This window comes from Papilio xuthus, unplaced genomic scaffold (assembly GCF_000836235.2).
Source record: "Papilio xuthus unplaced genomic scaffold, Pxut_1.1 DF826159.1, whole genome shotgun sequence".
NCBI classification, from domain to species: Eukaryota; Metazoa; Arthropoda; class Insecta; order Lepidoptera; family Papilionidae; genus Papilio; species Papilio xuthus.
The window spans coordinates 835,898-863,522 of NW_013532490.1; the positions used below are offsets into that span (position 1 = coordinate 835,898).

At 34.4% G+C, this 27,625-nt stretch overlaps 2 protein-coding genes across 2 annotated transcripts in view; both read right to left on the reverse strand.

Moving 5' to 3' along the window:
- Positions 1 to 25,903, reverse strand: part of LOC106123068 (uncharacterized) — a 32,489-nt gene extending 6,586 nt beyond the window's left edge. Inside the window, exons 1-10 of the mRNA XM_013319203.1 lie at positions 25,694 to 25,903; positions 4,264 to 4,366; positions 3,854 to 3,999; positions 3,452 to 3,590; positions 2,845 to 2,955; positions 1,939 to 1,990; positions 1,417 to 1,571; positions 919 to 1,019; positions 392 to 540; positions 56 to 169 (exon numbers count right to left, since the gene is read on the reverse strand). Coding sequence (XP_013174657.1) covers positions 56 to 169; positions 392 to 540; positions 919 to 1,019; positions 1,417 to 1,571; positions 1,939 to 1,990; positions 2,845 to 2,955; positions 3,452 to 3,590; positions 3,854 to 3,999; positions 4,264 to 4,348 — 1,052 coding nt within the window. The 5' untranslated portion in view covers positions 4,349 to 4,366; positions 25,694 to 25,903. The remainder of the gene's footprint in view (positions 1 to 55; positions 170 to 391; positions 541 to 918; positions 1,020 to 1,416; positions 1,572 to 1,938; positions 1,991 to 2,844; positions 2,956 to 3,451; positions 3,591 to 3,853; positions 4,000 to 4,263; positions 4,367 to 25,693) is intronic.
- On the reverse strand, positions 23,633 to 27,179 carry LOC106123144 (transmembrane protein 208-like). The gene is given in 2 exon segments (NM_001312336.1): positions 23,633 to 24,730; positions 27,154 to 27,179. A coding segment is annotated over 1 exon segment (528 nt). The 5' UTR covers positions 24,723 to 24,730; positions 27,154 to 27,179; the 3' UTR covers positions 23,633 to 24,194.
- Positions 27,180 to 27,625: the final 446 nt, after the last annotated feature.

Consider the following 27,625-nt stretch of genomic DNA (forward strand, 5'->3'; position numbering starts at 1 on the left):
TTATAACTCAAGCCACTAATAATTGTAGTTGTTGTAATGCTGTCAGTTTACAAACTGACCGTCAGTGGAGAGATGTGTGCGGCTGTAGTGCAGGCGAGAGTTGCAGTGCGAGCAGTACTGGCAGCCGCCCGGCGCTGGAGAACCATCTACTGGACGAGTCAGTGTTGCCCTGATACAAGATATATGAAAATCAATTTAATATTTGATTATCGAACACTGACAAAATAATGAGAGACGCCATTTTAAATTATAATCGCACATCCTTCGGATCGGTCCTTCGAGTCAGATGTTCTGATCCTTCGAGCCGGATTTTTACCATTAGCCTTCTGGAAATATGTTAAGTAAATTAATACTTTTGGTCCTTCGAGTCGGAAGTTAGTACAGTACTTACGTGCGATGTGTGTCATTACACACATAAGTGTGTGTGTCGGCGTGTGTTGGTATGGGCACACTGGCCGGGTCCGTGTCTGCGGGGACCTCGTAAGTGTAGGTCTTCACTGTTGTAGTCACCTTGTTCATTGGTGTACCGCCGCGTGGCAACTGTGCAACACGGAATTAAAGTTGAGATTCCATTGTCGTATAGCTTGTATTTAAAAGTAGTGCTATCCCTCTCATATGAAGCGACAAAATAGAGACAACAATATATTTTAATACAAGTATTTCTATAGTAGAATTTCACAATAACATATTAAAGTTGTTTTTGAGTAAGATTTTTAAATAGTCTTTGTAGTGTAGTTATGTATTTTTGTCGTTATGTGTAGATGTTAATGCAGAAGAAGCGAGAGAGTTGTGTGAGGATCGCGTCAAATGTAGGTCTGTACTCTCTGCCTACCCTTCTGGGTTGTGGGCGTGAGTTATGTTGTCATGTCTTGGATATTTTCCCTGATGTGGAATTGTATGGGGTGTACGTGTACTCACAGTGCCGGTGGTGCCGGGGGATTGATGGCAGTGCGTGCACACTGCGGGCGGCACGGGCAGGGCGACAGGCGCGGGCACTACGGCCGGCACCACGCGGGACTCTGCAAAAGGAACAATGAATTAGATAAAATTAGACGAAATGCTGAAAATAAATTTACATCTGGCTTTACTGGATTCGGGCTTGCTTTGACGGTAGTTTTAAAAGTCAAATATATTAAACACTATCGCCCGCGACGTGACCTATGTGTCCTTCCAGGCTACCTTCTACATATATACCAAATTTCATCAACACCCGTTGTGATGTTTTACAGATGCCTTAAAACAAACATCCATCCATCTGAACATTAGTATTTATAATATTAATAAGAATTAAAATTATAATAAGTAATACATTTATTGAAAGAGAAGAGATCCAGGTCTTTAATCGGGTTAAGATGTGGAGGGAAAAGAGGCGATTCTTATTGTAGATTCCTATTTTAGTTGCCCATCAGAACATACCGGTTTTCTCCTCCCTGTACATCTGTTGGCGGAGCTCAGCGGCACGTGTGAGTGTGGGCGCGGGGGCAGGACTGGAGCCCCACGAGGAGCTCTCCACGCGCTCCTCGTGTTTCAACGTGGAGTACCCGCTAGAGGGCGGTGCCTTCACTGGAGTACTGACGGTAGATAGAAAAAAAATTATAAGCATTTATTCTTGGATTCTTATAGAAGTAAGACTTTAATCGCTATAGTAGAAATAGAAAAAGTAGAAAGAGAAAAATCACTAAAACCTTTTTGCTGGAAATAGATACGTCATGTCGAATCTTCAAAATATATCTCGTTAAGGGTTCAATTAGAAGCTATGTTCCGTAGATATAATATTTAAAAAAAACTTCGTGAGGCCACAAGTCCCTGCGCGGCGCTCAAATGCAGACGATCATGATATGTTTAAAAAGGAGATTCTGGTCTCAGAAATCAACAGTTAGTAAATGAAATCCTTGCATTGATCGAGTTTGTAAATTTTAGTCAAAAATCTTCACTTACCCACGCCTGTAGTCAAATGAGCTACTCTCAGCGGTATCCGATGTATAACCACCTGAAATTAAAAAAAATCTTACTCATACAAAATTGTAAAGGAACAAAAACACCGTATATTTACGAAATAATTAGTTTTTTTAGGTGCGTAAATTTATAAACTTCTCAATCGCTGTTCCAACTATATTTTTTGATACTACCGTCAAATTCTTTCTGACAGTATATCGTCATATCTTGCTTGCTTGTTATGTTTTACAGGGTTTTATTTTGTAAGCAAATTGCTTTTGTAAGAAATTCAAATAAAGTTTATTGTTATCGGGTTAACGATTCAATGCATGTTGCTATGAAATTGAAATAAAATAATAATTTATGACTAAGTCAAATGACTGCTTGACTATTGCCTAGTCACCCCAAAGACTAGGCAATAGTCAAATAGTTGCTAGGCTCCAAGTCCCTCAGTGGGGACGTATAGTGAGCTGATGATGAGTCTAACGAGGAATGTTATAAGATCCAAGATGTTATTTGGTAAATCAAGAACAAAATAACTCTTCTGTCCAACATGAAAACTAACCATGGGTTTTTGAGACCAAAATTCCCGTTTAAAACATATTGTTTTCTCTGTTTTGTCAAATGAAAAGGGTGACGATATGTTTTTACAGAGATTTTTATCTCAGAAACCATCTGTGTAGTGGGTAGATTTAAAAATTACAAAGTTATTTTACTAATATTATAAATGCGAATGGTTGGATGGATGAATGTTTGTTAGGAGGTATCTACAGAAGGGCTAAGAGTGAAATTTGTCATAGATGTAGAACATAGTCTAGAAGAACACGTAGGCTATAAATTAAGTTTTTTTTTTGTACGGAGTTGCGGGCGAGAGCTAGTATTGTTTATATGTAATTAAAATGTCCTCACTCTTATATAATTGACGTTCTTGATCCTTCTGCAAGTCATCCAGAAGAGAATCCAACTCCTCGACGTTCTGAGACATCTCCTTTGTCACTTTAGTATTTACTTTGGAGTAACCTTGAACAAAAAAGATATTTTAATATTAGTAATCAAGTAAACAGTAGCTGAACCGATCTGGACGAAATTTGGAAGACGATAATGAACCAAATAGGAATATTTAAGTTAGTGTGGAATAAAATATAGCCTATCAAAAAGTTAAGACTGTACAAAAATTGTCAAGTGGGTAGAGTTGTTTGTTTCTCTTATCTTACTATTATAATATTATGCGAAAGTTTGGATGGATTTTTTAAAAATATCTCCAGAACGGTTGCATGTATCTCACTGAAATTTGGCACAGATGTTGAACATAGTCTGGAAGAACACAAAGGCTTTTCACTTTGTTTTAAATCTTTAGCGGACAGAGTGACGAGCGAGAGCTAGTAACTCAATAAATCTGCAACAAACTAACACAGTTTTTTTTCTTAATACTTATAGAAGAAGTCATGGGAAATCTTTCACTAGTTTTTAGTCACCTTCTACTATGAATAGAAGTAGAAATAAAATAAATATTTACCAGGAGAGGTGCCCGTTGTTTCATAATTATATGTCCTAGTACCAGTGGTAATGGCTGGTATATCCCTCTCTTCTTTCTCGTAGTAATAGGAGCTGCTTTCTGAAGACTTCGGCAAACTTCTTGCAGGAATCGTGTACTCCTGGAATAGAGAAAGACTTTAGTTATTAGTGAGATAAAAAAATGGCGATTTACTAAAAGAGTAGTTCCCAACGTAGTCTATGTGTGGAAAGAGGTCCAGGATCAACGGGAGCAATGGAGGTCATCTTAACTAAAATTATAAAGTATTTTAGGTAGGTAAAGCTTTCATTATAATATTTTATTAGATATTTATTTTAGAAACTGTACATATTATTGTCTATTTGTACTATGTGTTAGGTTATGTTAGGTTATGTCTGAACTTACCTCAACAGTATGGTAATCCTTTCGATCGTACTTTCCACCTGGAAGCTTCTCTTCTTTGTACTCGTAGTGGTACTCCCGGGTGCCAGTACCGCGGCCCAACGAGTCCAGTTTACTGCCTTTGGGTAGGAGCTCGGATTTCATCATGTCTGTAATTGAGTATATAAGTTGAATTTATTTGATGACTAACATTTGTGATTAACAAATATTTTCTTATTTTTTAAGGAATGGTTTGAGGTACTTTAATATTTTCTATAGAACTTTTTGAAAGTACCGTCATAATTTTTAAGGTCAGGTTTGCTTTATTGCAAGTTTGCGTATAAAATGATGGATCAGCACACGAGTCAAAATGAGTAGATTAGTAATTGTATTTTAAGTTATCGTATAAGGATGTAATAATCTTGATACTTTACCGAATTGTTCGTCAGTGTATGGCACAGTGCCTCTGCTGGATATCTCCTTGTACTCCTTGTGTTTGCTGTACGATTTCGTCGTCATCTTAATGCCTTATTCTACCTGGAACAAACAAAAACATCTATCATTGACAATTCTTAGAATTTTGCTTTAAACTCAGTTAAAACTACGAAAGTCCCAAAAGAGTCTCTCTATTACTTCAAAGCTCTATGTTTTCACAAATCCAAACTAACAGTTTACATGTAAGAAACACGTTAATTTGTTCTGAACATAACCTAATTCTTTCCACAGTCAATAAATCGCCCACATTAATCGTTCCTTAGTACCCACTAAATAAAGTTAGTTTAAACACCTTACGCCTTCGCAACAAATCTGATGTTATTTTGCATCTTAAACATTAGTAAATAAAGTTTACAATCCCTTGAGAAATTAGCATTTGTTCGTCGTTCGTGTTTGGAGCGTCGGTGGCTCAGTAGTCAAGCACTTGACTTGCAATCAACATAGTGATGCAACCTGCACATATCTGAGAAGAAATTCAAAGATATCTGTGAAGTCAACAAACCCGCACTGGACCAGCGTGGTTGACTATGGCCTAATCACCCTTGGTATAGGGTAGGGTACTTAGGGTAGGCTCTGAGCCCCTCAGTGGGGACGTATAGTGAGCTGATGATGACATTTGTTAGGAATATTCGCATCGTTAGGGCTGATCCAAAGATTAATTAAAATAATTTTCAAATTACGAATACGAAAATCTTCATCTTCTAGTTATCAAGAAACAGTCTATAATTTATATTTTACGATTTGTATGAAATAATTAAGCATCTTTCAAGAAACCAGACTTAGGTACCAAAATTAATGGTCTAATTAGATGTGATTTGCTTTTCCTTTAATCTTTTCTCAGTCATTCGATAACCCTAGCAAATCTGTGAATGAGGCATTTGTGGTCAGTTAAAATGTTGCAATTCGAATCTTACGACCCACGCTTACGTTATGGAGCCGGTTTCAACGTTTAAATTGGGAGCTTATCTCGTTACTGTCACTTTGTAGCATAACTCTAGATTTCTTAAACTTGAACAAATTTTATGATTAACACGGTAGGAATGAGGATCGATGATGATGAAAAATCTGCGCCGACTACTAAGGCTTCACCATCATCATCATCCTGCCCTTATCCCTACGGAGGGTCGGCACAGTATGTACTACTCCTCCATACATCTCTATCAGCCGTCACATCTGAATCCACCTCTTCTTACGCATGTCCTCTTTCACACAATCCAACTATACTTTCTTTTGGTCTTTCTCTTGTAGCTACCCATATCCCACTCATCTTACTAATATTATAAATGCGAATGTTTGGATGGATGGATGGATGTTTGTTTGAAGGTATCTTGAGAGCGGCTGTATGAATCTCGCTGAAATTTGGCATAGGTGTAGAACACAGTCTGGAAGAACACGTAGTACTACACACTAAATAGTTGTTTTTTTAATAGTGCAGACGGAGCTGCGGGCGACAGCTAGTTTGTTATAAGATAGTTATGATCGACGTTAAAACATTTGACATTCAAAAAGTAATTGATATGTGTGTGCGTGTAAGTAGTGTGTTTATGTGTTAGTGAGCTTTAAGTCGACATTGGAATATGTAAAGTATTTGTACAGCTGAAGTCCTCGCTTACCAAATCTGGTAGTGACAGAGACTGTGTCATGGCTACGACGGTCTTATTTACCGACGAGAGATATTGTCTTGTTTAATATGAATGATCTTTATATCTACAAACACCAACTTGTGTTAGACGTACTTTAAATCAGTGGAATTATCCCTTAAGCCTTTGTCTCTTAAAATGCACAGCAACTTAATTATTGTCACGTAATTAGTAGGGTATTTAAGTTTTTACAAACTGTTTCTTTACATTTATATTGAACACTATCAGGTGACTAAATAACGAAGTGTCGTCAGCTTTTTGTATGTAAATTATGTGAAGCCAACAAATTAAATTTACATAAATAATCAAAGTCAAAACGAATGCTCTACATATTTCAAAGCCAAAGGAATAAAATTTTGCCAAAAAGAAACAAAGATATTTACACTAATCTTATAATGAGGAAAGATTACTGAACCGATTTGAAAACTTCTTTCACTTTTGGACATAGGACATTTTTTTTAATTCCTCGAGGACGAATTCACAGGCAACTATTATACTATTAAATATAAAAAGATTAAAATATACCTCTAGTAATATACCATTTGCTAAATGAGGCCAAACAATTATCCAAATGCCCTGTTTGGTAAAATAAGTTACAATAGAAATAGTACCTATTTATAATTTGATTTATACGAGTACTAATATGGAGTTATACAGTAAAGAACTAAGTTACTAGTTTGTCCTTAACTTTGTTGGAAACTTGAGAAATGTTTAATCAATAAAAATTTGTGATAAAAGATAAAGAATTTATGAGCGAAAAAAATGGGTCACACTTTAGACCCCTGTGGTATACCATATCTTTTTTTCAATTTAAACAAATCTTTATAAAATTTCATCATAAATTAGGTAATTCTTAGGTAAATACATTCAAATTAAACCATTAATTAAATGAATTACATAACATTGTTTAGAATTAAAAGCTAAAAACAATAGCTAACTATATCAAACGCCTTTACAAAATCTATTAACATTTAAAACGTTGTTATTATTATCTTACATTTCAAATGCATCTAACAAACTGACAAAGTTCACGATATGAATATTAACCACACGACAGTAAAAAGACGTGACTTGTACTTCGAAGCGGCGAGTGATCGTCTGACACCGTGTCAAAGTAATGATTAATTAGTGTCAAGTTAGTTAACTAAAGACATTTTCAAAGTAACTTCAAAGATGGATTTACAGCAAATATAGTTTCCATTTTAGAACACAGCATGACAATATTTATGACAGCATTATTGTAGTATTTTAGTAGTTGTAGGAACAGACAGGGTACTAGACTCTGACAATTTTTTGAGGTCTTGGAAATTGAAACATGTCGTGAAAAGTTTATAAGTCAATTTAAAAGATTAGGTTGATAAAAGGATTATTTAAATACTATTGGACCTGGGTAAGCAAGAGTCCAACGGATCCCGATATCTTTCTCGCTTATAAAGGTTTCTCTCTTACCGAATTTTTGCTTATAGAGGTCGTCCGTCAGGACTAGACAATGACTCTCGCTTATAGAAGCTTATCTGTTTAAGATTTGTAAATAGAATCAACTGATGTTGATCAAACATGAAACGTGTTGCAAATATAGTTACTGCAATGGTCAATACTTCGAATTATTAAATAAAAATTGCATGCAATTACTACTCTTATACCTATTAGTATAGAGTTCATAATTATTTCTATATTGAACTTGATGAAATCATAAGACCTGTTTGATTCACATAAAACCGGTTAATTTCATTATTAGTTTTGCTATTATCTATTTAAATCTAGATCTATATCCGATGCTTTGATATATCTAACTGCTTTTTGAGATTATATTCAAACAGTCTCTTTTTTTTGTCACTGATTGCCACTGTTTGCCTTGAGGAGGCATTTACAGCTTCACCGGGCTTGAGGTGGCCGAGCGCAGATGGCACTTAGCCTAAACCTCGTTTAAGAGTAACTAAGCTCGAGGGCTCCCTCAGGAACCTCGGCTCGGGCCGTTATTTCGTTATTATTACCGGATTGGTTCAAACAGTCTCTTTCGTGTTGTTAAGTTTTGATTTTTAATTAAGACACTTATTATGGAACATATGATTTATTAGTTAAAAAAAAACTTAATAAGTAGCCTATGTGTTCTTCCAGACTATGTTCTACATCTATGTCAAATTTCAGCGAGATCTATAAAGCCGTATTGGAGATACATTCAAACAAACATCTATTCTTCCAATCTTTTCTAATATTATAATAGTAATATATACCAAGTACCAATCTCTCTCTGTTCTATCCTCTTTCTTAAAATGAACGTATCTCTTTAGGCTATTGAAATATAAAACATCAAAGATAGATCTATTAGGAAGATATAAAAATACCTTATTATATGAAGATACCGCAACACAAGTTCCGGAGTCTTTTGATTCAATATTTTCTATATTCAGATCTGAAGAGTCAACATCAAAGTGACCAGATAACTGGTGTAGGGAAGATGTAAATTAGTTTATTTATAGTTAAGAGTTTCCATTAACAAAACACTTACAAAAACATATTGGCATCTCTCATAAAAAAAAAGACATGATTTATAAGAAATAACAGCTGCAAATTAAACGGTACAAAATGTTTATGTAAAAAAATAATTAAAAATATATTTTAGTCCTGAAATTCTCTTCCATTTAATATAATCTGTTTTATTATTTACTAGCTGTCGCCCGAGATTCTTCCGCGTGGAATTAAAAAAATAAGTAGCCTATGTGTTTTTTAGACTATGTTCTACATCTGTGCCAAATTTCATCAAAATCCGTTAAGCCGTTCGGGAGATACCTTCAAACAAACATCCATCCATCTAAAAATTCGCATTTATAATATTCTTAACAAGTCCTTGCCTACGCCTTTATCGGATCAACTTTTAGGGTTCCGTACCTCGAAAGGAAAAAAACGGAACCCTTATCCCTTACTTTGTTGTCCGTCCGTCTGCCTGTCAAGATCCTTTTTTTAAAAATGAACAAGATTATCATTTTAAAATTCCTGAGCATTTTGTAGTTTCGATTATTCTTACGTGACTATAAGATTTGCCTTAAATGGTCACATTGATATGTGGGTGTTTGAAGGTTTGTGAAAGTATCGTTAACAAAAACATGATTTGAAGGCAGACATTAAAAAATAAATATAGCAGAAAGAACTTAATATTACCATCTTACTAATATTATAAATCTGAACGTTTGGATGGATGGATGGCGATGGCATGGATCTCGCTAAAATTTGGCATAGGTGTAGAACATTGTCTAGAAGAACACATAGTAGTTGTTTTAATACCGCGCGGACGGAGTCGCGAGCGACATCTCGTATTCTATAACATCATACTAGTTCTGGGTCAGCCTATTTGTGACATTTGCCACTTTACAAAAATTTACTTAAAAAGTACCAAGTATATAAAGATTGTATACAATATTATTCATTAATTTAACCTTTACCGCTTTATGTCCGTTATCAAAGGAACATTAATTAGCAAGTTTAAATTGACTGAATCGGTTTGACTTTGAGTTTACCTCCACTGTTTGTGACGTCATCATCTCATAAATACATTTATTCTGTCATAATTACCACTACTGAGTATTTCTTACTAATATTATAAATGCGAATGTTTGGATGGATGTTTGTTAGAAAGTATCCCCAGAACAGAACGGCTGCATGGATCTCGGTGAAATTTGGCATAGAACATATTCTGGAAGAACATTTTTTTTAATTCCGAACAGACGGAGCCGCCGGTGCAAGCTTGTCGGTTATAAAACATAAGATGAAGGCCATTATGTAAAAATCTTAAGACAGTGGGTAGTTGTTTAAAAATTCATTGTCTCTACATCGTGACGTCATAAAAAGTATGTTATACTTAATTTAAAACCTTTAAAGTGTCTTTTCTGAACAGAGATAAATAAAATACTTTCACCTGAGTATTGTTTAAAAAGGTTTTTTTATCGGTAACGAACAAAACTTTATATTTTTTATGTTACATTTGAGTGCACCCTATATTTGGTCAGTGCAGCAACGATGGAATTCAGGTTGACTCATCGATAAGTAAGCTAATGTTTGAATGTATGAAATAAATTATGATTACCAGTTGTTACATTGTTACAACGTGATGTTGATAATAGCAACATTTAAAAATTAACATATGTACATACTGTTAGGAAGAAAATCCGACAGTGTTCCGGTGTACTGGCACAACACTAGTCTTACTAAAATGTCGACGTCTATGTCCCCTCACTAATCATTGTGACACTTGACTTTCGTAATGTAAGCGCGCCATTCGCGCCAAAGGATTTAAAATAATAACGTCTAAAACTACCTACTTGCTAAATATTTGTAAATGTATGTATTACCTAAAACTTATGAAGTACACTTTATATATAGAGAGAGAATCTTTCTGAGAAGTCTCTGCAAAATAAGAAAGTTATTGTGAAAATAAATTAAAGTAAATATTTTAAATCATTTCCTTCAAATTCATTCAAAAAATTCTCAATAGCAAAAAAATATAATATATCGATTCTAAGTTCTTAAAAAGAACTCATGTGATAATTAAGTATTATTAAACTAATTTCCAGCAAGATTACGTAAAAATATGCAGGCTTTAAATTGCAGAGAAGCAAAAATGTTGATCAGTCTCAGGCGCTGAGTTTAAATAAAATAAATACACGCGCGGATACACCCGCCTTTATAATTTACTGCTCATGTTCATCAAGTACAGTCGCGCACGAAACACTATACAATATTATTTAATTCGTTCACAGTTAAATTACAGTGGACCGATCATAAATATTTATGACAATCGCCATCTAATCGTTAATTATATCAAAACTAGCTGTCGACAGCGACTCAGCCCGCGTGATATTAATAATAAAATCTTAATTAGTAGCGTATGTGTTCTTCCAGACTATGTTATATATGTATTCCGTTTCATCGAGATCCTTTCAATCGTTCTAGAGGTTCAAACAAATATTCATCCATTCATCCATCTAAACATTCGCCTTTATAATATTAGCAAGATAGTATGAAGGTTAGTATGAGATGTTTAGTGTACTTTACAACCGATAGGGGCGCTGCACAAATTTTAATATAGATTTTGTCGATGACGATACGATGATGAGTGTCACAAACATTCGTGTTAGATCCACAGACAGTGCAAGCGAGTACTACACAGAACTATTTTCATCTCAACTGTTTAAATAGTATTAAGTATTTATGTAACATATATGATTTTTGTTTGTGACTGTACATATTTTCTTTAGTTTTATCTCGCTGACCAGCGTACCTTGACCGCTATTCGCCTTCAACATGACATCATCGCCGATCCGCTTCGCCTTTTCGTTTATTTTTGCACACGCATACTCTCTCTTTCACGCCAATATATTACAGCATCCGTCTCGCTCTTTCATGATAATCAAACCCAGGGCTTGTAACAAAGATCCTCATTATGGGATGTTGGACAATTATACTTTCGTTTTCACACAAGTTCAACAACCGTTTGCATTCATTACTCAACTGCATGTTCAGTAAATTATTTTTCTTACATCATACATCATATACTAGCGATCGCCCGTGACTTCGTCTGCGCACAATTTAAAAACAATACCCTATAAAATGACCTCGTGCATCAGCTTTAAAGCCCTATCAAACACGCTCCAACCGTTTCGAAAACTGAAAGACGGACTGATAAATAATGTAAAACGGAAATACGTCATGTGTACGATTTTTTTTTCGATATTACATACAGACACTCCAATTTTATGTATAGATTAATAACATCGTCTTATTAGCTAGGGAGTAATATACGCCATGAGACATGCTCTAGTAGAACAATTTCACCAAAAACAATCCTACAAACTCCTAAAACTCGGGAAAATTATAACAACTTTAATTTCCAAAACACTTCTAGCAAAATTGACATCTCTAATAATCTTTGAAAAATTATTTACTGCTTGACGATCTTAGATCATTAATTGATGGATCTGACATACTACATTTTATCTATTTTATCCACGTGTGAGTATAGAAGACGCGTCTAAGTTTAATGGTCTCGTCTCTTCAAAGTTCAATTTGCCGGAAGTACACAAATAGCCAGGACTGGGGCATGACGTGTGCGATATCGAAGGCGCCTTATTCAATTAGCATTCGAGCAATTAACAATTGTGCCTTTCATTGTTAATTGATTACTCATGTTGCTATAAAAAGTCTTGATTCTCATTTAACTTTCGTTTCTTTCATCAATGGTGCTTAAAGTAAATAGTTCCAAAGGTAGAGAAAGACTGAAGGAAGTATGGATGAATTGTGTGAAATAGGATATCCGTTAGGGGGTAAATTCAGATATGACGACTGAAAGAGATATATTGTTTCTTGTTTTCTTTCTGTGCATCGTTTCCTCCGTAGATTAAATGTACGCAACGCATATGCAATTGCGTGTGTCTATGGGCAACGGTCACTTCGCTATTTCAGCGATTTCAGGTGGACGCTCGCTCGTTTGCCACCTTATGATATAAAAAAAAAATGCAGGAGTACATATTGTGCCGACCCTCTGTAAGGACAGGTTGGTCAGTGGTGCTTAAAGGGGTGATTTGCTATAAAAAAATTAATACGAAGATAAAATTTTCTGTCTACGAAAATGTTGGGACTCTATGTAGTTGTATAATTTTAACTCTACGTGGCCGTGGAACTATATTTAGAATCTCTCTCACATTGGTTCTAGCTTCAACCATTCTCTAAACAAACCGACGTGTTAAAAAGATAATAGATCTTTTCCTAGTATGTTAGTGTTCGATCAAATTGTTCACAGCAAGGAAGGTTATTACGTCGTGTCATTTTGAAATTTCCATACACGTAAGCCACCAAAGTATTGACAAAAATGCGAAGCAATGAAATGTGTCGGTTGAAATGTTTATATCACATTTTTATTATGAACTCTACACAAAACTGACTGATTTTGTATATGTGATAGATTTATTATAGTTTTTTTTTGTCCAATGAAGATTACACAAGATGTGATCAAATTAAAATCATATTCTAAACTCTAGATCGAGTTAAAATATACCTTACAGTGGGTTTCTGAGACCAATATCTTTTAAAACAATCAGATAGACAGTTATCTCTGATTTGTTAAACATAATGACAGGGATGAAGATATGCTTTATGCAAATATTTTGGTATCAGAAGCCAATCATTAAAATCAATGCTCTTTAATCTAAATATAGCAATTTGAAATGTTTGTCGCATGTGGCAGTGTCACAAGCGTGCCATCTCTGATGTCATGTCTTGTCATTGAGACAGATGTTGTTGTAATGGCGTTAGTTAAATAATTTATATTGCACGTTGTTAGCTTGTTAGTTCAGTCTAGTCGACATATGTGATATACAAGCTTCAACTTTATTTGGGTCTAGCGGTCGCCCGCGTCTTCGTCGACGCAGAATAAAAGTAGTCAAAGATAACCCCCCCTCCCCACATATGATGCTACCTTTTCAGTCCCGTCAACATCGGTCTAGACATTTCGGAGATAACTTACCCGAAACAACTGTTTCCCGTCGAATCCGTTCGAAATTAAAAAAAAAACTTAACAAGTAACCAAAATGTTCTTACAGACTATGTTCTACATATGCGCCGATTTCATCAAGATCCGTTCAGACGTTCTGGAGATACCTTCTAAAAACATACATCCATCCATCTAAACATTCCTATTTATAATATTAGTAAGATAGTCAGAAGTAAGTTACTAATACGTTTATATTAAAGCGACAAATAAATCTTGTTATCGGTAGTAAAAAAATCATCGTTTAAAAACCATTTTTCACTATAATTCAAACTATAAACAACCAATTCCAATTAACAAACATTAATATAAAAGCGTATGTTCTCATCGCGAGGTCAAGTGACGTCACACGTTGTAACGCACGAAAGAGGTCAAGTTTGTACATAAGTTGATTAAATATTATCTGAACTTGGTATTTACTGCAATTATAATTGACTTTGTCTTCTAGATAAATCTGCATCGCTGTTTGGGACTTATTTTTATCGATTAACTTCATTTAATTTAGTATTTTTTCTTTAGAAATAAGATAGGTGTTCCCAAATGAATGTCCACGGTCTAGTCAATGGTCAACGTTTGTCCGCAGATCTAATTATTATATAACTAATATTATAAATGCGAAAGTTTAGATGGATGGATGTTTGAATCCAAAAAGGCTCGGCACAAATCACGCTAAAATTTTGCATAGACGGAGATAGCCTTAAGGAACACAGTCTACTAAGTTGTTTTTATATATCGCGCGCCGTCGTGGGCTACAGCTAGTATATATATATGTTTCCTTACAAATCTGCCATGCCACTTCCTAAATTACTTGGATAATAAGATCGTTTTAAAATGTCAAAGAGTATTTTCGTTACATGAAAGAGAGGAAAGATAAAACATCGAGTAGAGTGAAAGAGAGAGTATTCTAATTGAATAGCTACTACTTTTTTTTTATATCAAAAGGTGGCAAACGAGCAATCGGCCACCCGAAATCGCTGAAATAGCGAAGTGACCGTTGCCCATAGACATACGCAATCGCATATGCCTTGCCTACCTTTAATCGACGGAGGAGAGGATGCACAGAAAGAAAATATTTTCCCTTCCCACGCATCCTATCATGCGGAGAGTCCACTTCCACTTCCCTTCCTTCTAAGAAAAAGGGTGGGAAGGGAAAGAGGACTAAATTAGGCCTCCGGGACGCACACTCATCAGACGAAACGCGGAATTGCTTCCACTTGACGCCTGTCTTCTGTGTGGTCGTGGTATTTCACCGGGCGAGCCGGGCCGATACGTTCGGAGATGTTAAAGCGGGCTCTACCACTGTTAAAATAATTTATAGCCATGTTACTGCGTCTAAATAATAACCATACATATACTATGAGAAATGGAATTTAAATTCGATTAACCTACATCTAGATTCGTTACACTTCGTAAAGTGAACTCAAACAGTATTATTCACGTACATAATGCGTACATCAGCTCTTAAGAGCGTCTACACAATGACATCTCTTATAGGTAATTTTATAGTCATCCACACAGGTTCTTTATTAAAGACGTATGTCTTAAAGTAATTTAGTTCTTATTGTGTAGTTACTATTGGTTATATTGCTTTGTTTATTTGTAAAATCTAGGTGTAAACTTCGCGGTTTTCTAAACGTGAGTAGGTGTGCGGTCATTATTGTAGATATGTCAAGATTGTTGACAAGGACATTGTATTTTATTAGTAGTGTAGTAACACAAAATCGTGAATTATGCAGTAAAAGTTGTATGTTACTTAGTTTTAAGATGTTATGGATACAAATTATTTTATGTATGTGGTTTAAAAGAAAATAACACTTTTAAATCCATTTCTAATAGTGGATAAACGAATCGTTGACCATTTTAAACTAATCTAAAGGCTTTTAAAATACAATCACTTTTTGCACAATTTTTTTTCGATGTATTTTCTTATTAATTAGCAATTGCCATTATGATTAGAGTCGGTGGCTCAGAGATCAAGTATTTGACTTGCAATCTACAGGTCCTGGTTTCGAATCCCGCTATGTACCAATGTGTTTTTCGATTTCCGATTTACATATGTACATTTATCCGACATTCTTACGGTGAAGAAAAACATCGTGATGCAACCTGCACATATCTGAGAAGAAATTCAAAGATATGTGTGAAGTCAACCAACCCGCACTTGGCCAGCGTGGTTGACTATGGTCTATTCACCCTTAACTTAGGGTAGGCTCCGAGCCCCTCGGTGGTGATATATAGTGAGCTGTTGATGATGATTATAATTACCCATATCAATGATTTCATCTTACACATATTTTTATGTAATATTTCCTTAGCAATGCAGTGGGCGAATTGTAAAATGCCGCCCGCCTACGTCATGCGACCGGTATTGAGCGCCCACCTACGGGTATTTCGTAAAACGCCACAGACACATAGCCCTAACGACACCGGTAGTTATCTGGAAAAGGGCATCTGACTGCCCACACTAAGACATCAGTCAAGTAAGCTTTCTATATCAATATTTAATCGAAATTTTTAAATATTAAGCTCATCTATTAGTGAAAAAATTTGGGACTATGATAGGATACAATGATCTTATAAGCACAATAATAAAAGAGAGAGGATGAGAGACGAGGAAGTGATCATCAGTCAAAAAAGAGATAGACGAGTAAGAGATGGAAAGTTCCTAAAGATGAAAACTAAAGACAGACTCAAAGAACAAAGATTCAGATTTCAAATCAAAGTATTCCTGCCCTTTTTTTAAGGAAATTCTTCTAAATCTCTTCAGTCAAATCAGTCGTAATATCTATATTTTCTTCCTTACTTACGCATATCCTCTTTCACAAAATCCATCCATACTTTCTTAAGGTCTTCCTCTTGTTTCCATCTATTTTCTCTATATTTCATTTCTTATCTAGTTTTAAATCATAAACGCAGTCAGATGTGTACAACATACAAAATCTGTTCAACTATTTTTAAGCCCCCATCGATCTGAGACTTCAGTATTAAAATAAATAGTCGAGATTCCGAGAAAAAATATCATTTGCAGCGCTACCGCCGCGCAGACCAGTGCTCCAGAAACATTCGAAGGTTAGTTACGAGAATAGAATAGTACCAACGCATGATACGCAGATATGAGTTACTATTCTTTTGTACCAAATACTAAGCATAAAATATAATAAAAAACTTTATTGCCATAAAAAAACAGAACAAAGTTATACACAGTTATATAGAAATAGTGATGGCAAAAGAGTGTGGCTCAGCTTTGCCAACACCGGTGAGATTCCAGTGTCGCGCTGGTCTTAAGCTACCCCCTCTTCCCGAGATGAAAAAGGGAGAATAGATAGTTGATGGTCGCTGTACATTATTCATAAAGTTAAACATCAGAAACTAACAAATTATTACTAAATACTTAATGATGTCTAAAACATATTCGAAGAAGCAGCTTCATTTACATAAATGGAGATATGTTGGTAATTTGGAGTACTTTAGTCTATTAAAACAATTAACATAGAGTGGTGGAGATAACTATTACATTTGGCCTCAACATCAACACTATGTTACTAATGGACGTAGATTATTAGTAACATATTTCCTACTGACTTACCTATCTCTTACCTTTACCAACATTGAAGCAAAAATTTCTCAAGAGATTTTAAAGTACTAGACTGAACGTTGCAGCAATTAGGAGGTAGCATTTCATTGCTGTTTTCATTTTGTTGACATCACATAAAATTATACTCATCTACGTTCTTATAAAGAAGATAAATAGCTAACTAATTCTGTGTATAGCTTCAGTAGTCTGTAGTACACAAATAAAACGAGATTCATCGTTTACAATGAAATTGTATGACCCTCTACAACTTTATCTTACTCTTACTAATATTATAAATGCGAATGTTAAGATGGATGGATGTTTCTTTGAAGGTATCTTCAGAACGGCTGAACTTATCTTGATGAAATTTGACATAGATGTGGAACTCACATATGCTACTATTTAAGGTTTTTTTTAATAGTTGGGGTTGCTGACAAGAGCTAATTATAAATATCGTGTATGCAGAAGGTTACTCACTTCAAAATTGCTGTAACATCTTGAATTCTTAGTAAATGCCAGAAATAAATATCCTCTCGCCAAGATATTATGTTTGAATCCGCCAGTCCTCTTTCCTCTTCGCGCCTACGCGTTCTAATACTAAATACGTGTACTTGTACCTACGTGTCATTTCAAGGTAGTTCAGTTTCTTTGAATTGAATGAATGGATTAAAATTGTTTAGGAATATATAAGTTGGATTGCGAAATGAATGAAGGTCTCATTTGACCTCGAGCAATGTTAACCAGTCCCTATCGCTTGTTTACGAAGGGTAGACAAAAAATGTCACATGTCGAAACTGCTATACTTCTATGAATTTATTAGTTTGTTTTAAGGTAACTTATTTCTATTCTTTTTCAAATAACTTCAAAAAGGGGGAAATTTTGTCTCAAAACTTAAGTCCTGATTAATCCATTATTATGACCAAATGACCTATTTTGTTCTTTGCCATTGAAATTACTTCTCGTCTTCTTTCTATAATACCACTCCACCAAATATGCATTATATGGAAAGGTCGCTATAGTTATGGTAAACAATACTTTGGCTATGGAAATAAATACTTATTTTTATCTCCGACAAATTATATGAACTATAAAAATTACATCATAGCGTGTCTCTTATCGTGGTGTTAATTGATCAATCACGTCTTGTGAATAAGGCATAAGGAAACTGCGTCGTCCGCACACGCAACTCGTCAATTAGAACATAACAACCTACCTACTCCCACTATAATATATAAAAAAACTAAATAAAGATAATCAATACGATTAGCGTAATATCTATCCTTGAATCCAGAAAAAAATGGATTAAAAGGATGTCACTCTACGTCTTTCTATATACCAGTTTCCAAAACTTTTTTCTCGTGGATACTATTCAATATTTAACTGGTATCGGTGAAGCATATTCTGTACATTTTTTCGTCAACTTGTGCTAAAATTGTGCCAAGTTGTGTGGTCCGTGGACCCTAAATACCACCTAATACATTCACGTATTACTAATATTATAAATGCAAATGTTTAGATAGACAGATGGATATTTTTTTGAAGGTATTTTCAAACGCCTGAACGGATCTCGATGTAATTTGGCATTCAAATCTGGAAGAAGAATAGGCTATTAATTAAGGTTATTTTAACACGCACGGAGGGGATCGCGGGCGTCAGCTAGTTTAATATAGGTAAAAAGCGATTAAATGGCAAGTTAAAATTAAGATTGCGTGGATGACGTGTCAAGTATAATCGAGTTTATTCGTTACCTGGCGGCTGGGAGTCGGCCAAGTGGGCTGCCAGGAAGTTACATCACTAGTGCACTGCAGTAGTGCTGACCTATTTATTCGACATATATCGATAGACATCTTCCGATACATTTTCACAATTGATTTACTTCCTTTTAAATTAATGTAAATATATCGATATGTCGATAACCCAAATTGTTTTGATCTTCACTAGTTCACTTTTAAATAGTTAATAAAAATATTTGTCTATGGAATTGAATAAAAAATAGTTTTTTGTAAGTAAGGATATATCACATCTTACAAAGTATCCAAATTACATCACAACTTTCTCTGCCTGTCTAGACATATTTGCATTCAAATGTCTAGCTTTTTTCACTTACGTACAGCTAAGATAAACGATTGCATAATTCTATATAGTAGAGTTACTAGAGTCCACTATATTTCTCTTATTCCAGTTTATTCAAGAAAATGTTTTTTCATGAGAAATCATTAAAATCCTTCTCCTGAAAGTCTGATTGAGATAAAGTGAACATATACATTCGAAAAACCGTAGTCTTTTTCTTAGTGCATAATTAATTTTCTTATAAGGGACTTGCCCAAAATATTGTGTCGCAAAGTAAATGGTATGCGTGCTATAGTTCATCACCCCTGGCTTAGACTATACAATTTGACAAGATAGCTTTCGTTGTAAGCGATCCTTGCTAAAAACCAAAGTTTCAATTTTTCTGACTACAGTCAGTATATGCTTATCTAAACTTTTTGCAGTCGACGGACATTATGTGCGAGCGGAAATGTAAAATTCAAACAATACTAAAACTTGTCAGACTGGTTCTGTTTGCACCGAACGTATTTTTACCATGAACCGTCTCGAATGCTGACCTTCACGCGATTCACCAAATTAACATTTATGGTCACATTTAAAGTTTTTATTACCAACGCCTAAGTATTAGTTTCTATATGAATGAAGCTTCATCATCATCAGATCACTATAAGTCCCTATTGAGGGGCTCGGAGCCAACCCTATGAGAGCCTAGGCCATAGTAAACCACGATAGCCCAGTGCGGGTTGACTTCACACATATCTTTGAATTTCTTCTACATGTGCAGCATCACAATGTTTTCCTTCACAGTAAGGATAAATGTACATGTGTAAATCGAATTATACATGACCAGATTCGAACCCAGGACCTGCAGATTACAAGTCAAGGTTAACCCCTGAGCTATCACTGAAAAGTAGATAGTAAATTAAGTAGATTTTTGAAGTTACCTTAAATTTCAACAATGCCATTTCATAATGCAATACCACGTATATTTTGGAAGAAAAAACGTATCAAGTAAAGAAACGTGCTCAAGGTTTTAATGATGTGTTTGTACGTATAAAAATCTAGATAAGAACTTTACATAATACAGCTAAATATTTATGCGATGAATGATAACAAAAAGACTTAATTATGTAAGAATGTCTTAAAATTTAAACACTTTTTCAGGTTTTCATCGCTAAATCATATTTGGTTTAAGAAATCCACACTAGGTAGCTGTTTAGTCCACTCTGAGTGCAGTTAAAGAAGCAATTAATTGGGCATTGTATGGTGATTTATTAAGTTTTGGTATGCCCAATGTTTCTCCATGTGTTCTATGCCTGTCTACCCACCTAACCTTTGTAGATTAGAGAATGAAATAACTACTCTAGTTATTATAAATGTTATGAACTCACATAAGCCGTTCTGAATAAGACTGAAAGATACACATCGTTTTTCTTTTTTTTCTTATTCTACCAATGTAAATATGGAATCGTCAGCTACTTTAATTCACAATAAACAAATAAAAAAATAAACGTAATGGATGATTACATTTTCTTTAAAACATATCATAATTACGAAGGACCGTGACATAATTCTGCGGTTATTTTGGAACTGGTAACACTGAGCACGTAACATATGACACATTATATATTCCGAGTAAATAGCCTGCAGACGTTGAATGACCTTACTGGGTTCTTCTGGCGTAATAATAAGGAAAAAACATTGCACATTCTGCAAGGCTGAGAAATGACATAATACACGTATTACTTCTACCAATTTTTCTGCAAATATGTACATAACGTTTATTTGCCGTACCTAGTCTTTTTTGAAGATTTAGCATATTAAATCTATGCTAAGGGTCTCCTTTAGAACAATTACGATACTCGTGCAGCAGTAACCGTGGGCTTCTGACACCAATATCTCTGTATAGAACATATCGTCATCCCTGTCATTATCTTTTAAAAAAAACGGAGATAGCAATATATTTTAAACGGGGATTTAGGTCTTAGAAACTCATGGTAAGCCGCTTCAGGAATGTGCAAAGTCTTACTTCTTATTATACTATAAATTGGATGGATGGATGTTTTTTTTAAGGTATCTCCAGAACGGCTATATGGATCTTGCTGAAATTTGGCATGCACATGAACATAATCTGGAAGAACACATAGGCTACTAATTATGTTTATTTTTAATTCCGTGTGGACGGGGGCGCGGGCGCCAGCTAGTAGATAATAAAATGTTGCCCTATACAATTTTTAAAAAGACATTGTATATTCGAAATGATGTCAACAAGCTCAAATCGTATATGATTGCTGAAATCTTGTATATGTGTAGCCAGTGTGGATGAACGCCAAGTTTTAATATTAGCGCCCTCGATATGAGATCAGCGGGCAATGTTTACTCGCGCTAAAGTTATTGTTTTCTTAGAAATAGCGTACCATTTTACGCACGTGTTCAAATACTATTTCTACTTCACCCAAGGACATTAAAGGACCACCCAAGTAACGCAGGAACAGGGGTTTCTGTAGTTAAATTCCACACAAAATATTAACAGTAATTATTTCTAAATTCTCTTTTCCTATGGTTTAGGAAATTAACGATGCTACAAAAAATAAATGAGGATTCTGAGAATCAGAAGCGAGGACCCATTTTTTTTTTGCTAACATTAACTCAAAATAAGAAATACCCCCGCAAATCATGGGGTTCTGCACCCACGACAGACCAACCTGGCTATATTTGAAGATGACAAGCATAATTCTTTGTTTATATTACAGTCGTAACCCGGAACGGGAAACGCAAGATATGCAACGTAACAGCATACAGATTAACTAAGCTAGGCTAAATCAAGACTTAAATAGACAACGAAGGACCAGATTATACATGTAAATAAAAATATGTGTCGTATAAGGATGATTTCATTATTATACCAAAGTTGGCACAAAACATATTGCATGCATGTAATTCCCTTTACAAAACAGTGGATTGCTTTCAGTTTATAGCAAATTTAAGCTTTATTTACACAGATATCAAAAACCTCCCAAGCTTCGTAGTTTAGAAACGAATAGTTTTATCATTAATTGTCCACAACTGTAAAATAAATAACAAAGCTGAAACATACTGTATCTGTTTTTGATATAAAATGAGAAAATATGTTTTAAATGTTCCGATATGAACATTAAGTCGAAACAAAATTAAAAACAAAATCGTTAGCGTAAACAGTAAATAGAATATTATTTTCGATACAGTTGACTACATTCATCAGCCCACGTAAGATCTGCTTTATGTATTGGTCATCGTCAGTTCCCAGTTTCTATCTGAATCATTAATTACGTATTCCACAAGCTTTCTTTGTTGCATTTTAAATATTTCATACTAATCCAAACACAAATAGAAAATATTACATGTGAATAAAACAAATTAGTTTTGAAACTGAATGACAATTTATAAAATAGACAGCAATCCATCTTACAAATATTATAAATGCGAATATTTAGATGGATGGATGTTTGTTTCAAGGTATCTCCAGAACGGCTGAACGGATCTTGAATAAATTTGGCATAGATGTAGAACATAGTCTGGAAGAACACATAGGCTGTTAATTATGTTTTTTTATTCCGCGCGGATGAGTCGCGGGCAACCGCTAGTAGTTCCATAATTTGTCAAAGAGATAGTCAAGTTTATCATCAGCTTGAGTCAATCTACTGCCGGACAAAGGCCTTGCTCAACGCTTTCCACTTTACGCGGTGACCCTTTAACGATTTTTAAAATCAAATGATAATGTCATTTTATTCATCTTAGAACTTGGCTAGTCATAAATAATACCAAATAAATGAGCAATGATTCCTCTAATTCCTTTCCCTATCGCTTTAGCTAATTGAGCTATTTGGAGGGCCTCGTAAGCTTCGTAACCGCAACGCGTCATCCATTGATGAGATGCAGTCACCAGTGCTCATGGATATTTCTGTTCGACTTGACTCACACATTATGAAACGGGTTTTTTTTTGTAAACAGAACTCGATTTTTAGGCTTTTTCAGGGCCAGGGAGTCAAAGGAAATTGTATCAATTGTTCTTATGTATACCTTAATTTATGAATCTTCTTATCGTTTCTTTCTTTTTTCCATCTCCAATTTCCAATTCAAGACCAACACACTAAAGTTGTTTTGTAAGATTTATGGGATATGTGTAGATGTTGGTTTTTAATATTCCAATAACTCTAATCAATCTTTTCTCTCAACATACTCAATATCACGACTGCCCTGAGACAAGCCAAAGACAGGACGGCGTGGATGCAGCTAATCGACGCAGCTGTTAAGGCATATCAAGACAAGCACGACCTTTAGTAATGAAGCATACAAAGAATCAATCTTTTACTTCGTTACATATTATGTCAATAAAAACCTTAACACGATGAAAATTCTAACTAAAACTTTCAAGCTTTATATTATAATTGTAAGATAATACGTTATGGTTAAATTACACAAAACAGTAAGTTCGAGGTATTTATTAAGGTTTTTAGTAAAAATAACACCAGTTCTCTGTAAATACAAACAATAAATAATTGAAAATGTTTTATTCAGTCGTCTTTTACCAATACATAGTTTATTTAAAAGATATTTTACGTAGAGTTAATAAAATTATACAGATATATTCTTAAGGTGAGGATTTCCGTGTAAATACTTATTTAAATATACAAAAAACTATGAACCCAAATATGGCCAAAATTTCGTATAAGAAAATACTTTGCAGTTGTCACAATATAGATAAGAAAAAAGTCACAACAGAGGCGAGAAATATCCATAGAGAATAATCCAAATAATAAAAAAGTATTTTTTTTTTATAACAGAAGGGGGCAAACGAGCAGCGATAACACCAAGGTGTTCAACGACGCCCATTCATAACAAACAGGTTATATATACAGAATTGTAAACCTAATAAGTGATTCGGGCAACTTCCAAAGCATTTAGGACCTTAGGAGTCTACTTATTTAAAAACTACGAGTAACATTATAAAAAGTTTTAGTATCCTATGAATTATGCTCCTGCAGAAATAATATACAAACAGTAATATCAATGCCTCAAATTAAAAATCTATTGCTGATAGCGTTTCATTTTCCTTTCCATCTTCTTTCGTTTCTTCTCATCTTGTTCCGTATCTTCTGGTGCTTCTTGGAAGAACCACGGCCCGAGGAAGTTGACCCAGACCAGCCAGAACCCTCTCAGTGGAATCAAGAGTAGAAGGAGCCAGAAGTAATTGGAGATTAGAGCAAGAAGATGGGTGATAGAAGACAATATGACTATATCTTTCACGTGCTCTCCCATACCTCCTTCCATGTTCAGGTCTAGTCCAGGATCGAGTAATACATTCTCTGCGGTGTACTTCGGCCGACTTATAAATTTCATCATTTGATAGCAAACTACGTAGATAATTGTTACCAAAACATTCATAAATATAACTGACGTTGTCATTTGTTCATAGAAGAATACAAAAGTTATTATATTGAATAATGCAGTAGCGCCTAGAGACATATTTCGATAGAACATAACTGTAGCAGTATTCTCGGCTAGGATTTGCTTGGCGCCCTTTGTAGGCGCTTTCCCTTTCGGTGGTGGCGACATCTTTGAGCCTGTTTAAAATTGCTTCAATGAATTATATTACAGGACTCTACATCTGATGAAAAGCCACAGGTTTTAGATGTGTAAAACTTTTCGTCAGATGCTTTATTTCTGACCTTAGATTTTATGAAAGGTGAATAGCAATTTTTATATCCTTTTAAGTGAAAACAAGACATAAGTTACATTCTTTTTATGTTTCTTACTTGTTAAGTAAACATTGTTACTTACGTTAGCCATAAATGGTAAGATTGATACATATCAAAACTTTACCATAATGAGAAGGAAAATAAAAGAATAAAGTCTTATGTACTTGCTTTAAATTAACTTTAGCATGGTATAATAATTGTTTAATAATGTGTGGGTAGTTATAAAAGTTAAAAAAAATTTAAATTACCATCATCAATCCTTCAAGTTCACTTTTTAAATACTGCTTATTTGTTTATTAATACGCATGCATTTTAAGTACACACCATTAATATTAAAGTAGTAGATATTTCCTATGCAAATAATCTACGAATTGTTTTCGGGCGTCATTTTCAGTTCCAGTAACATCCAAATAATAAATTTTATATCCCATTTTCCACAATATTCGCAAACTATTTCTTTGTTTTCAGTCAATTCTAAATTTTATAAAATTGACATTATACCTAACATAATAGAAACAATTAATATTGTTCTGCGATAGCTTTGAGAAAGTCACGACGCAATATATCCGTGACATTTGAACAAACTAGATAATTCAGTACAATACCGTACTCTCAGATCTCAGCTTAGCCCCGAGCGAGTCTAGATCCTGCCTTCCATCCTATACGCGGTCCGTATCCGAGAAGTAACGGAGTACAAACGACCATAAAAGGCCAGGAACTACTTTTATATCAAAGAAAAATACGTTGCGACATTTTGGCATCATTCGAGATATATGACTCGGAAGGTCATAAAAAATAAACAATTTAAAAGCGAAAAAGAATACTCACAGTGAATAAAAAACTTCTATAACTCTACTTCAAAACTATCACAACACATACACTCAATATTCACTGGGAAATTTAATTCATTATTATAGGAGCACAACTGAGTTTTTATAATTTAAATCGCGGAGGCAAATTCAAATTTCGTAAATTCGTTGCTGCGCAAGCGTTTACAGCCAGCGATCGCGCGCGGAATGAAATATATTAGGCGATGCTTCGCGCGCTCGCGTTCAACACGGCGCGGAAAAACGGAACGGATACGTCATCTCGTTTACTGTTTTTGTCCCTTTCACTTTGTTATCAAAGGAATGAAACAGACTTATTTTTTTTTCTTTGTAATTATACATGGTTCGTAAACGACGATAACGAAGAAAATTATTTACATTTTAGAGATTAACAGTTACGGCTGTTTTTTTTTATAATTCAGGTAGCAAGGTAGCAAAGGAGTGAACCGTTTTCCAGATAAGTAATTACAATCAGAAAATTTACAAAAGCCTTGCTAACTACAGCGCTACCCGATAATCTGGGCTACAGTTTTTTTTTATCCAAAGGGAGCACTTATCAACATGTTTGTGAACCTATTTTTTTTATGAAATACATGTAGTTTTTGAGTTATGAGTTATTTTTAACATGATTTTTCGAACACAAACCGTTTTATTTAAAACTAATGGTAATAATTTCAAATTAGTCCGCGGGGTTTTAAGTATTATTTAAATTCAAATTACGCTGGATTTTGAGTAGTTCTCTATTGGTCACGGAGATGTGCAGAAACTACCTAAACTAAACTAGACCAATACTTGACCACCTGCTAAATCGAGCTCGCCTTACTATTCTTTTGTTATTAAAAGATTAAAATAAGGGGAAGAGGCTAAGAATATGCTGTGATATAAGAAAACGTTCATTATCAGGAACATTTCATGTGTGTACGATTAATTTTCTAGCCTAAGTTAGAACCCCTTCACATATTACTTCTATAACTTAAATTTAGAAGTAAAATCTCGTAATTTATAACCATATCTCTAAAAGTTTTTTAATTATCAAAATGTAACTTATACAAACAACATTCTAAATTAAACTTTATGTCCGGGTTTTTATGTAACATTTTACGTTGACATTCACAGGCAAGTGATGTAAGCAGTTTTTAGTATAAGTTGGCACGTTGGCATTTATAACCTCCGGAGCTTTTGTAATTATCACATTTAATTGATATTATGTATTAAAGCATATTTATAAACACGTGAATTTAAATAATTTAATGACGATTGTCCGAGAAAATACTGAAACATTTAATATCGTAACAATTCAACATGAAGCAACTATAATTATTATACCATGCTAGTTTTTAACTTTATGTTGATGGACATGATTCCATACTGTTATGACTATAAAATATAGCAAAAAATGTCTCAAATTTCTTGTAACGTAAGCAACATATTTATAAAATGTTAAGTAAAAGTAATACGAACCTAAATTCTCTTCTTATGTCTATTGCGGTGTAACAAGCGAATTATAACCTTAAACGTATAAAACACAGGTAATTATGACAAGACAGTTTTACATTTCACTTTAATATATAAAGATTATTTACAAGTAGTACAAAATAATCACAATTCTTTTTAACTATGCTTTAAGGTTATCAATATCAAATTGACAACACAGACAATTGACATTTGACAGGAATGTTTGAATTCTGGTTCGATTGTAGATGGCGCTAATTCGAAATTTAAAAGAGAATTTAAACAATCAACCACCAAGCAGTGTCTTAACGCGTCCAAAGATGGCGTTAAAAGTGTTATTACTTATTGGAAAAATTGCAAATTTATTACATTCAATTTTATCCAATGTTATAAACTATTTCAAAAACCTTACATTAATTTTCAGTATTTCATATTGTTATCTTTTACATTTTATTCATTTCTCTGGTTATCTATACTTTGT